The sequence below is a fragment of the Mus pahari genome, chromosome 11, assembly GCF_900095145.1.
Source record: "Mus pahari chromosome 11, PAHARI_EIJ_v1.1, whole genome shotgun sequence".
Lineage (NCBI taxonomy): Eukaryota > Metazoa > Chordata > Mammalia > Rodentia > Muridae > Mus > Mus pahari.
In genome coordinates this window covers 53,227,090-53,239,214 of record NC_034600.1, presented here as the reverse complement: position 1 = coordinate 53,239,214, position 12,125 = coordinate 53,227,090, and the positions used below count along the sequence as shown (strand labels likewise).

Genomic DNA, 12,125 nt, shown 5'->3' with positions numbered 1-12,125 from the left:
TGAAGTATGTTACACATGTGATAACACTCACATGTGAACAGTGAAATATATGTGTGTGTGTTTGTGTGTGTGTGTGTGTGTGTGTGTGTATATATATATATATATATATATATATATATATATATATTACCCGATGCTTATTGGATTTTTTTCTACATGCCTGAGGCTGAAGCTTGAAGTATGTTACACATGTGATAACACTCACATGAGAACACTACAAGATGAAGTCTGCCATCATAAGTGTATGGATTGAATTGTGTTCCCTTGCAAAAATGAAACGATATGCTGAGGTTCTAAGATCTGATTGGAACCCGAGAATGTGAACTTATTTGTAAATAGGATCTGGGTAGAGGTGACTGACTGAGTTAAGATGGGATCATGGAAGTAGGCCCCAATCCAGTACTCCTGGTTTCCATATACAAGAAGAAATCTGGAGGCTGGGGAAATGACTCCGTAGGTAGAACGCTTGTTGTGCCAATGTGTGAACCTGAATGATCCCAGAGAGACAGAGTGATTTTGGCTTTCTCAGCATCTTGATGTCAGACCTCCAGCCTCCAGCCAGAGAGACAGATAACTTGTTTAAAACAATTCATTTTTGGCAGCCACAGGAAACAACCACCATCAGTGTCTTATGGATCAGGGAACTAAGGGACAGAGACTCTGAGCCGCCATTCATGCCAGCCTGCACTGCTACTAGTCTAAGGGGGGTTAGCCTGCAATACTGGTGGACAATGGTGGCTTGATGTGAGCTATGAACTTCTGAAGAATATGTATGCGTAGAAACCATTTGAAATATTGCTGCTGCTGTTTAAGCAAAGGGTCTCATGTAGCTCCGGAAGTCTCTGAACCCTCCATCTTAAAGGGCACGGCACAGAGCGTTCCAAGCAGGGCCATTCTGGCACAGACTGAAGGGCATGTCTGTGAGAATGCAGGATGCTCGGCATAACTGGAGACTGCAAATGCCATGATCTGGGGGCCAGCCAGGGGTCTTTCTGGCCCCCATGAGTAAGACCAGATCCAGGAGATGTGAATGTCAAAGCCACCGAGGTCTCCCCACAGCCTTTCAGTTTTGAGCCTCGGTCCAGAAATTTGAGCTGTTTAATTGTTTTAAGACCCTATGAAGAGGATCAGGTTAATTACAAGAATGCCAAAGCTGCCTTCTGGAACTGTCTTTGCACACATACCGTCTGAGTTAAGATACCCGGAAAGTGAAACTGTTTTCTGAACAGAGAGATAATGATTAGGTAATGTCCGCAGAGGAGGAGGGGGAAAGGGAGGAAAGCCATGGCTGATCAGTCATCCCAGAGCTACATGAGCCGTATCTCCATTGTGAATCCTCTCCTGGAAAGGGAACTGCAACCCACATTGGTGGGAGGAGCCCAGGCCGAATCACCTCTACCTCCGCAAAGGTGAAGGCAGACAAAGGTGGCTAGCTAAGTCAAAATAGGCTTTGGTTAAACTTAGGGGAATTGAGTTGGGCACAGGACACGATTAATGCAGGTGGAGGAACGGTGTCCAGGCATGTGTTGGCCTTGGGGCAGTTTTCTGTTCTGTCCTCAGAGAACAAGCTATATTGGACTACATGGGTTTGTGTCTTCTGTGATGTTTACATGGAAGGAAGGGAGAGCCTCAAGCAGGCATGATCTCTAGCACTCTTGGGTGCGGTGATGTGCAAGGGGCTTTTACTGTCCTGTCGGTTTATTGGCTGGGTGTATTTGGCACGGTGTCACACTCTGGTTTCTGATGCTGACACAGAATGCCTGATGTGGGTGATACATACAGGAGAGAATTTTACTCTGCTCACAATTCTCATGACTACAAATTGCAAACAGCACGACCCAGGCAGGCATCTGGAGAGGATTTCTGTGGTTGTGTCCTAACATGGTCACTAGAAGCAAAATGGGAAGTTCCTGTATTCAGAAGGGTCACATGTTTAAGGAGACATGGCTTGGAGGAAGAGTCTAGCCAGACAGACCTGCTAGGAGCCACTCCTGCTAAGCTTGGCCCATTCCACAGATAGAGTCCATTTACGACTGTGGAATCCTGAGACCTTCTACCCCTTAAGGGCTCCACCACCTCTTTCTGCTGCCACACAGGGGACTGAGTTTCCAGCACATGCAACCTTGGGGACACCCTTACACCTTATGGTTTTGCAAAGCCAAGAAGCATTGGATAAGAAGGAAATAAAGAGGCCGTTCTGGAAGTAGAGCCATCAAAACTGTACCATGGCAATTCTTGGGTAGAGCAAATAGACCCTAAGACCCAGGACCCAAAATGTAGACTACAGAATGGGATGTCACAGAAGAGAAGGCAAGACAAATAACCTTTGCTTACTATGAGGGCCAAAGGGCCATGCAGCCAACAGTTTAAAAAGTATTAGGTTTTGAGATAAAGGAGAGAAAGATTAACTTTCTTCATTGTGAATTTCTCAGCCCATAGACACTGATCAACACTGATTTATCACAAACTGGAGACAGCCGTTTCTTTTTCCCTCTGATCCTAAATGTTTAAATGAAATATCTTAGTATTAACATTTCAGTTCCTCCTTTAGAACGAACACCCAGAAGCAAGAATACGCTTGTTTAGAAAGTTTAAATCCTGGGTGTTTTATAGATCACTGTTTAGCTTAACCTTTATTGTCTCTACTTTGCTGTTAAGCCCTGGACCCTGAGACGGCAGATTCCACAGTAGAATTCCAGAGATAAACAGACAAGCCATGGACTCACCTGAGATTGGGTATCGGGCTCTGTGCATTGACACTCAAGGCAAAGATTGCAAGGGCTAAGGTGATGGCCATGCCTGAGGCATCGCCGCTCCTCCTGGGGAGCCCTGGAGTCTTGCAAAGCATTTCTTTGTAGCCAGAGGACAGGGGGCAATTCTTGTTCGTGTATGTTCAGGGTTTTGTTCATAGGTGTTGGTTTAGTCCAACCAATGGAGAGTCATTGTAATTCCTGACTGCTATTTTCCCTTATTGACAGTGTCATTATGCAATAAACTAAATAAATAAAAAAAAAAAAAAAAAAAAAAAAAAAAAAAAAAAAAAGAGCTAAGGTGGGGAAATTAGGAGCTGGGTTAAAAATAAAGCAACCAAATAAAACAAAATCCTAGCAGTTCTTTCCTTGGGAGACTCTGGAAGGAAAGATAAAGAGAGAGGTATTTGTGGGAGAGACCTATGGATTATTCTTATAGCGTGCTAGGCTCAGAATAACTACATAAAGAACACAATGAAAGACGAGACATAGGTGGCGACATTCTAACCACCTCTCCCTCTGAAAGTCAGATATGTGGCTCGTTTCCACCCGAGCAAGGTAAAGTGTGGAAATGTAAACTTCTTGTGTATACGTTACACACTTCTTATATGTATATTTTTTTCTGAAAAATGCAAAGTAAGCGCCACAAGGCTTTAGCGACAGCCACCAAATGGATTTGGCCTGGTTATGATGGAAGCACACACCAAAAGGATAGGATTGTCCTCTGCCATAAAGAACACTGCTTCTGGACATCTCCACATTCTCCAGGGCCATTGAGAGGGAGAGGTTCTGGAAGCGCTGATGAGTGTGGACCATGCAACCTCTCTGAGAGCACTGATTACCCAGGAGAATGACCCGGGGATGTTGCAAATGTGGAAGCCTGTTAGTCTCTATCTTACTCCAATGTAACTGACTGGGGCTTCTCAATTCTTCCTAATGTGTGGCTAGGGTTGGGACTTAGAATACACAATGGGTGCAGAGAGATATCTGATGGGTTGGAGGTTTGTGGGTAATGTATTATGACTTTACAATGTCTCATGACACTCTTCTTATCTATTGTTTCGTTTGTTTGTTTGGGGCAGGGTCTGATAGGGTAGTTCAGGCTAGCCTGAGACTTGCCGCAGCCCTTCTGCCTAGACCCAATTGCTACAACTACAGGTATGAGCACATACCCAGCTGTTCCTAGCAGTCTTGTTTTTTTGTGGAGACAGGTTTGCCTCAAACCCTCCCCTGGCATAGTTGGAGACGACCTTGAACTCCTGATCATTCTGCATCCATTTCCCAAGGATGGAGATTTGCAATAGAGCAGATCTTGGATATTAGCATAGGCAAAGGCAAAACAGATGTCTGGTTGGTGGGGTGACAGAGCTAGTTAGTTTGGGACCATCTTACCTATGCCCCTGATAGAAACGTCTCTGAGCCCCGCCTTTTCTTGATTCTTCCTTTTCTCAGACAGAGCTTGAGAACTTAGTTGAACTAATTCCACCGACTTCTCAGCTTACTGTGGAGACTATGTGCTTGCCTGACCTGTAAGTCATGCAAAATTGTCAAATAATAAGACTGATTTTTAAAGGAGTTGTGCTCATAGCTTTCGGTGAACGAATCCATGCCAGAGGAACACTAGCCTTCGATAGTGACAGGCGGGTAGCATCTGTCAGCTTTGTCGCAATACATGGGAGACTCTTGTATGGTCTCTGCTGACACTCTCAGGGTGTCTTTGAACGCACGGACATGAACTAAGTTAGCATGGGATGCTGTTCTATGTTAAGGACATGAGATAATTGATTAGACTGTGAATCTTTAATTTGGTAAGTTGTCACAACTAGACATTGCAAAATCACCTTTGTCCTGGGAGACTGACTTTCTTGAGGAGTGGAGGGGACAAGGACATCTTGGTTGTTTGGTTGGAATGGAAGGATATTCTAAATTGCTACTTGATTTTATCGTCAGGCTACACAACACAACAGGATGAGTAAAAAAAAAAAAAAATATATATATATATATATAATAACAATCTACAAGTTGATGACATATACTCTAATACTCTATCATGTATATACTATATGAATTACATGGCTTTCACAGTGTCTTTAACTCTTCTAGGCTCCTGACATCTGTCATGTATCTGACATGTTTCCAAGTGAAGTTTTGTGTGTATCTTGGAGAAAGAGAGGGTTAGGGTGAGTTAAACTGGAGGAGCAAAAATGACATCTTTATTGGGATAACACATAAAAGCCACCAGAGATTTGAAAATGGGAACTTTATAACATGCTGGCTTAGCTGTATATGCTAAAAATTTTAATTCTCAATGGCTCCATCAAGGAGCTGCAGGAGATGCTGGGAATAGAGGTTCTGGCATCTGTTCAGCCTCACCCAGGCATGAGGTACGCAGTGAGTAGACTTTCCCACCATAGTTTCGAGTACTGCTGTTAATATTTTAATCAGCTCATGTGGTTTCCACGGAGCAGGGCTCTGTGAAGGTGCCTACCCCATCTGATCCCTGATTTCCTCTTCCCAGTGGAAGGCAACAAACGGGCTCACTCTTAGTTCTCGGGGTTTCTGCCCTGAAGACACCGCATGGTTTTCTATCAGTAGGATTTTCTTTTCCTCCTCCTCCTCCTCCTCCTCCTCCTCCTCCTCCTCCTCCTTCTCCGCCTTCTTTTTTTTTTTTTCCTCAAAGAACAGATCAACTGTTTATTTCTTTAAAATATGCAGTGCCTTTCAACACTGTAGTCCTAAGACATCCGGCCATTTTATGAGGGTTAAATTAAAACTAGGTAATTTCTTCTTTCCTTAAATCTTATGTTGCTGAATTTACTTTCACACCTTCGCCCACTTGAAATGGTAGAGACTCGTGGGTACTCTGACCAGCATCTCAGAAAGGCTTTGTTGTTGTTTTGTTTTTTGCCTTTGCTTTTGTTGTTGTTGTTGTTGTGTTTTTCCTAATGTGAAAAATGTGGTTCAGGGTCAGGGTCATTTCCATTTGGTCCTCTTAAAGGTATAAGACAGTTCTTTTCAAAGAACTTTTTATTGGTAATAATGGGCTCTCTCTCGAGTGCCCCGGGGACCTCGGGTTGGGGATCCTTGGTTCATTCGAAAGCTTCTCCTCAGTGACCCCTGGAACCCTTCACCTTCACCTGCAACTCATGCCTGGGATGGGTGGTGGTGGTGGGTATAATCAAATCACTGAATACAAAGAACCTGGAGTCACCACCAAGTTCAGGTTTTAGGGATGCCTGTGTTGTCATTCTCAATGCCTAACAAATGTAACACACCTGTGAACCACATGAATTAACAGATGAACGCTTAGGGATCCACAGGGCTGCATTTTGTTTGTTAAAGTCGACTTCCCTCAGCTTTGGCGGTCCAGAACTGCGTTCTGACCCTCTGTTGCCAGTTCATCTTCCATGACGATCTCACAGATACACTTCAATGAGCTTGCCTGTTATCACTCCTTATTTTATTTTCTCTCAAAACATCCATTCCTGGAGAGGAAGGCATTTCAGGTTAAGAGTGTGGCACATTGAACTCCCTTTACTAGAATCTGCTTCCTGCTTTAAAGATTCTTATTTTAAAGGTAGATTCCTCAAAGTGGCAACTGACTATGCAGGTACACTCACACAGATGTGTGTGTGTGTGTGTGTGTGTGTGTGTGTGTAAATTACTTTCCTACTTGATAATCCTGGCCCTGAGGTCAAGATGCCTATTCTTGTAGCTTCTCTGAGCATTTCCATTCCTGTAGCCTCATTCACAATGCAGATCCCAGAGTGTTTATTCTCTTGTTAAAATAGATATGTTCTCCAGCTTCCCACATTGTCATTTCCTACCGTTTGTGTCCCAAACCAAGTTCTCAGGTTAGTGAAGGATGCAGGAGGCAACTGTCAGGACATAGTCTCTTCCTTTCCTTCCTGATTATCTCCTATGTTTAACACTCATTTCCCCTGACTGTGAATGAAAATTTCCGTGGTGCTCAGGAAATGTAAGGGGGGAAGGTGTACTTAAACACACTCTAAACATTATCTGTGATTCTACCACAGCACACTTGGGTTACCCTTTACCCTATTCCTCTTAAAACCACCACCACCACAAGAAGCTAAAATAATAACTGAGGTCTACCATTGTAAATATCAATGGTTGATATCAGAAAAGAGGATTGATATACACTTATATAAACACCACTACAAGGAAAATATACTCATGAAGAGTTTCATAATTTGTCTTTTGTTTGTTTGTTTTTTTCCCCTTTAACTATTACAAGCTTCCTGGTTACTGGGAAGCCCACATTGTGTTCTCTGTAAAGACCAGCACTCAGGACTTTAGTATAAGGTAGAAGTGTTTGTAATTAGACATATTCCTCCAGCAAAGCAAGGTCAAACAGGCTGGGGTACTCATGAAATAAGATGACAAGTGACTGGCCCAGGGCCATCAGCATCACTGTAATTAGGACATGTTAACAGATCTGCTGCTGGTGTACGGCTTTGTTCACATTCATGTGTGTCAGGTAGATTTAGGACATGAATTCTGGTTATTTTCAGTGGAAAAGAATTAGGTAAATAAAAAAAACATGCCATTTCCCAGAAAACAGGCTTTGTTATTGAGCAATCTCATTAGACGGTGATAGCTTAAATATTTACCAGGCACTTGTGGGCAACCTTTATCTTTTAGTCGGGGACTTCATTTCCAGTCACTGGGGTCAGAGTTCTCACTCATCAGGTAATTCTAGGGTCAACCACATTCCTGAGTTAACTATGTCCTGTCTCTCCCATCCTGCTTTCAGCACAGGAAGACAGAGCAACGATGCTTGGCTTGATGGGAGAGTCTTACCATTGTGGGAGAAGAGACTCCACTACAACATTGTTGCTACACAATACCCATTAGAAAAACACTCTAAGCTGATAGTGCAACTGCAGCCATTTAAAAACCTGGAGGCCAACTTCATATGAGCTGTGATGGTGTCTGAGTCAGGGTTTCTATTCCTGCACAAACATGACCAAGAAGCAAGTTGGGGAGGAAAGGGTTTATTCAGTTTATACTTCCACACTGCTGTTTATCACCAAAGGAAGTCAGGACTGGAACTCAAGCAGGACAGGAAGCAGGAGCTGATGCAGAGGCCATGGAGGGATGTCACATACTGGCTTGTTTCCCCTGACTTGCTCAGCTTGCTCTCTTATAGAACCTAAGACTACCAACCCAGGGATGGCACCACCCACAAGGGGCCCTCTCCACTTGATCACTAATTGAGAAAAATGCCCCACAGCTGGATCTCATGGAGGTACTTCTCCATCTGAAGCTCCTTTCTCTGTGCTAGCTCCAGCCTGTGTCACACAGAGCCATCCAGTACAGATGGCTATAGATTCCTCTCATTATGTTACATAGAGCAGAACTATTATTTCATAACTAGTGTAGCATTTCCCCCAAAGAGAGGTTATCTTGAGAAACCCTAGCACCTTTTCCCTTTCTGTTGCATTCATGTAAGAAACCTTAGGGTTTTCTGGCTGTTAACATTCAACTCTTTGCTTAGACACATTTGATGCTTAAATGAAGCTCTAAGGTTCCCACAAAATATAAAACTTTTAGGATAGGTTGAAATACCATGTCTACTGAAAAGTTGTATTTGTTACCTTTTTTTTTTTTTTTTTTTTTTTTTTTTTGGCTACCTCAGTAAGCAGACCCCGCTTTGTCCAACAGTGCTTCTTATTGTATTTACATGAATGACTTCTTGTCCACCCTTGGCACATGCCTCCATATTGAGCCACATGGAAAGAGAACCCAACGTCCCATGATAGTCTGCACCAAAAAGCTCTTCCTCCCCAGTATCTTACTCTTTAGTGTTGTTAGGTTCAATAGTCACTCTTTGGTATTTTCTAGAACCTGCTTTAGGATTTTTTTTTTCCAGGTCTTTGTTGAAATAAGATCCCTGAATTTAAACCAGAGCACCATGACCAAGAGTGTATTTAGCTGACCACTGACCTGCCTACCACAGCAGGTCCTTGAAATGGCTAGTACCCAGCCAGCCAGACACCTCCATTATGCGTTTTGTGTGGGATGAAACATGACAGAATAGGAGAAGCAAATGACAAAAGGCATGAGCCAATACCATCCAGTGACCATCATATGCTGGGGTCTGGAGCAACTCCAATCTATCGTTTCCGCTAAAGTCACAGGAAGAGAATATGTGCTGTAGGCATGAGAGGGACTGACGTTGAAAGAGCCTGGGTCATTTACTTGTGTTTCTATATCACAGATTTGCACTTTCTCTTTATCATTGTGACAACCCAAAATGTGGATGATCAACAGTTTCTCTTCTTCTACCCGCTGTGTTATATACCTTGTAACAGTTGATCCAAAAGTAGGAGTCAAATACTAGAATGAGCTAACAGCGACATGAGATTTTTTGTCATTCCAGTTTATTGAATGAGTAAATTTATAGCTTTATTCGAATACAGAAAAAGTGCACAAGAAGACAAGTACATACAAAACAGTCGTGTGGCTGATCATCACTTTCAAAAATTCAACTATCTAGAAAGAGTTACCTTCACTTTAGCACATCTTCGGGTATTTGGAATTTTTAAAGTATGATTTCAAGTCTGTGTTTATAATGACTGAGTAGGAAGTCAGACAGGAAAAGAGAAACACATATCAAAGATAATTAACGACCAGCATTAAACAGAAACCCACAGGACTTCAGCTTGGATCACTTGGGGGCTAATCAACAGAGGCTCACAAGGCTAGTGCCTTGTTTAAAACCTGAGCAGTCACTCTCTTCCAACGAAAGGTAAGATTGTACTAACACCCACAAGAACCTGAGCTTTTTGGGTCAAGAGATAACATTGAAAAAAATTACTCAACATAAACTAAAGAAAACACAACATGGCAGGACCAAACCCTTCAGTTCTGTATAACAAAAGGCCTGGAAATGAAAATGTACTGCGTAGGTTTCCAAGGCCATGAGGAAAATATTGCAGGCAGATTTTTCAATGGTAACCCCAAATATTTGTCCATGATTATGGCTTCAAGAAAGTTTTCCAGTTACTTGATGAAGTCATCCAGTAAGGACCCAGTGTGTTTTTAGCACAGTCACGTTTAACTTTCAGAATATAGTCCTTCACTGCTAAGCAGAGTCCAGTTCCCCTACTGTGTTAAATTGCTCTATGAAATTTCAGTCTAAATCCCCCAAGCCATAGGGAAAATGAAGATGGTGCACCTTCCAGAAGTCTAGCCCCAGGACTAACAATGACTGGAGTGGGTGTGTGCACTTGAGATCTGTGAATCATTTAATGCTTTTTGCCCCGTGAAAAAAAAATCCATTCCTGGTAAAAGGGAGGCACTGTTTATATAAACCCAGGAGCAAAATGAACTGAAAGAGAAAGAGAAAGAGAGAAAGACAGGGAGAGATAAACAATGCTTTCCTCTCATTTAAAACAGCCAGCAAGAGATTAAAAATGGGAACAGCCTAGGTCCTGGGAGAAATCACCAGAATGAGAGAAATTATATTTTATTATTTTTAGTAATGCACACAATAATCATCTTTATTGAGAAACAAAAATCACATGAAATAAAATCATGATCTTCAAGGAAAATGTAGGGCATAATGTCATTAGGGTCAAACAGCTGCAGAGTATCTGGAATGAAAACAATGTGGGGCCCCCAGGAGAAATTGTTTTATTAGCTTTGAATAACGCTTTATGTTTTGAGTTAGACCTTTCTTTTCATCAAGTTAAATGTAAGCACCACTTGGGGCAGGATTGGTAAATGGTGCAACTAGCTGAGAAACGACCATCTCAAAATGGTGGATTTGAGAAGTTAGTCTTGCTTTCATTTTATTAAATAAAATTCTTTCTGAGTGGACATAGGTGTCTTACTTCCCTATTAATAGGATGTTTAGGTTTAAGCTGCATACCAGGAACCCCAAATGACTTTGAGAACTATGAGTATTTGGACATTTACTCAAGGCAGCGTGATATTAAGGGTAAAGGTAGCCGTTCCTCCCAAGTGGAGGGTAGAATGGCGAATATTCTGGAAGTTTCGAGGGGCACAACAGACAAGGATTTGATAGGGAAGTTACTTCATTTATATTGGAGCTAGAGAGTTTAGGAGCTTAATTTATGTAAAGCCATAGTTCAAGTTTAGCTTTAGCCTAGACAGAAAAATGAAAGGCATTTTACAAGTACAAGAGGCCAAGACAAATAGGGTAACAGATAATAACGTCAAAGCTGGAGCAAGGACAGAGGTCAACATGTTTCTGGCTATCTGCTTCATCCTTAACAAAGCCAGTCTTTTGCTCATCTGGAGAGTCAACATTACAACCTCCTAGAGAAACATGGAAAAGAATGGTTAGAGTATTTGGATTGAGTATCAATGTACTGCACATTAAAATGCTATTTTCAGGTGTTAGTGATACTATATCCCAGAACTGATCTAAAGATTGAACAAGACTGTAATATACACCAGATAAGATAGTACATGTGGATGGCCTCAACATTCAGAAGGCCAAGGAAAGAGGAGAATGGGTTCAAAGCTACTCACAACTATATAATAACATCAAGGCTAGTCTAAAGAATGGGATGCGGCTTTAGACCAAATACATTTCTATCTGGATCAGAGTAACTGAACTAGGAAGAACCGCCCTAAATATGGGATGGGAATCCTTGGGATAGGATCCTGAGTTAAGTAAGGAGGTGAAAGCAAGCTGAGCAGCGCTCATATCTCTCTGTTTATTGGCCAATGATGAAAGTTCCCGCTGCTATGACCTTCTCTACCACGAGCCTTTCACCTCTTGGGTGTCAGGTATTTTGTTGCAGCGACATGACAAAAAAATGATTCTTCACCCAATCTATGAACTTTACAGGTTGTAGTTATTCATATTGGCTGTTAATCTCTGTGTTTAATTTATCAATTAAATTTTAGGCATTTATGTATAAGAAAAAAAACTGGTTGGCAGTCTGTGATTCATGGTTTCAAAAATTCTCAGGGAAGTTTGAAATGCATTTTCCATGGATAATGGGAAATATATCTTATGATTGATATATGTAAGGAACTTATCTATTATATATGAATCAAAATAGAGATTAGCCTTGTCTGGATGAGGAAATATTGGAATAAAATGGATTTGGATTTATTTGCCTTATTTTGCCCCTTTCTGCTATGCTTTCTATAGTGTTATATGGCTTCCTCTTTCTCTTCACTTTGATGTTATAATATTAGAACACAACTGTTGTCATTTATTGTTGAAAAGAACAGATTACATGACACCCTGGCAGAGATTCAGCTTTTCTAGAATAACTTCCACTAGAGATTGAACACCCAAGCCTCTGACTCGTTTTGGAATGTTTACTGCTTCTCAAGGTAGCATTTCCAGCAGTCACTGGAAATGAT

At 41.8% G+C, this 12,125-nt stretch overlaps 2 protein-coding genes across 13 annotated transcripts in view; both read right to left on the bottom strand.

Annotated features, from left to right (window-relative positions):
* Positions 1–2,911, bottom strand: part of C9 (complement C9) — a 55,528-nt gene extending 52,617 nt beyond the window's left edge. For 3 of the 4 annotated variants that reach the window (XM_021208769.2, XM_029544058.1, XM_029544057.1), the window contains exon 1: positions 2,727–2,911. In XM_021208769.2, coding sequence (XP_021064428.1) covers positions 2,727–2,848 — 122 coding nt within the window. In that variant the 5' untranslated portion in view covers positions 2,849–2,911. The remainder of the gene's footprint in view (positions 1–2,726) is intronic. The other variant, XM_029544056.1, reaches the window with a different exon arrangement.
* Positions 2,912–9,140: 6,229 nt separating this feature from the next.
* Dab2 (DAB adaptor protein 2) overlaps positions 9,141–12,125 on the bottom strand; it is a 129,563-nt gene continuing 126,578 nt past the window's right edge. For 5 of the 9 annotated variants that reach the window (XM_029544060.1, XM_029544059.1, XM_029544061.1 and 2 more), the window contains one exon: positions 9,157–11,060. The gene's annotated coding sequence lies outside the window, so the exon portion shown is untranslated. Of the gene's footprint in view, positions 11,061–12,125 lie in introns of all 9 variants that reach the window. The other 4 variants (XM_021208282.1, XM_021208280.2, XM_021208281.2 and 1 more) reach the window with 2 other exon arrangements.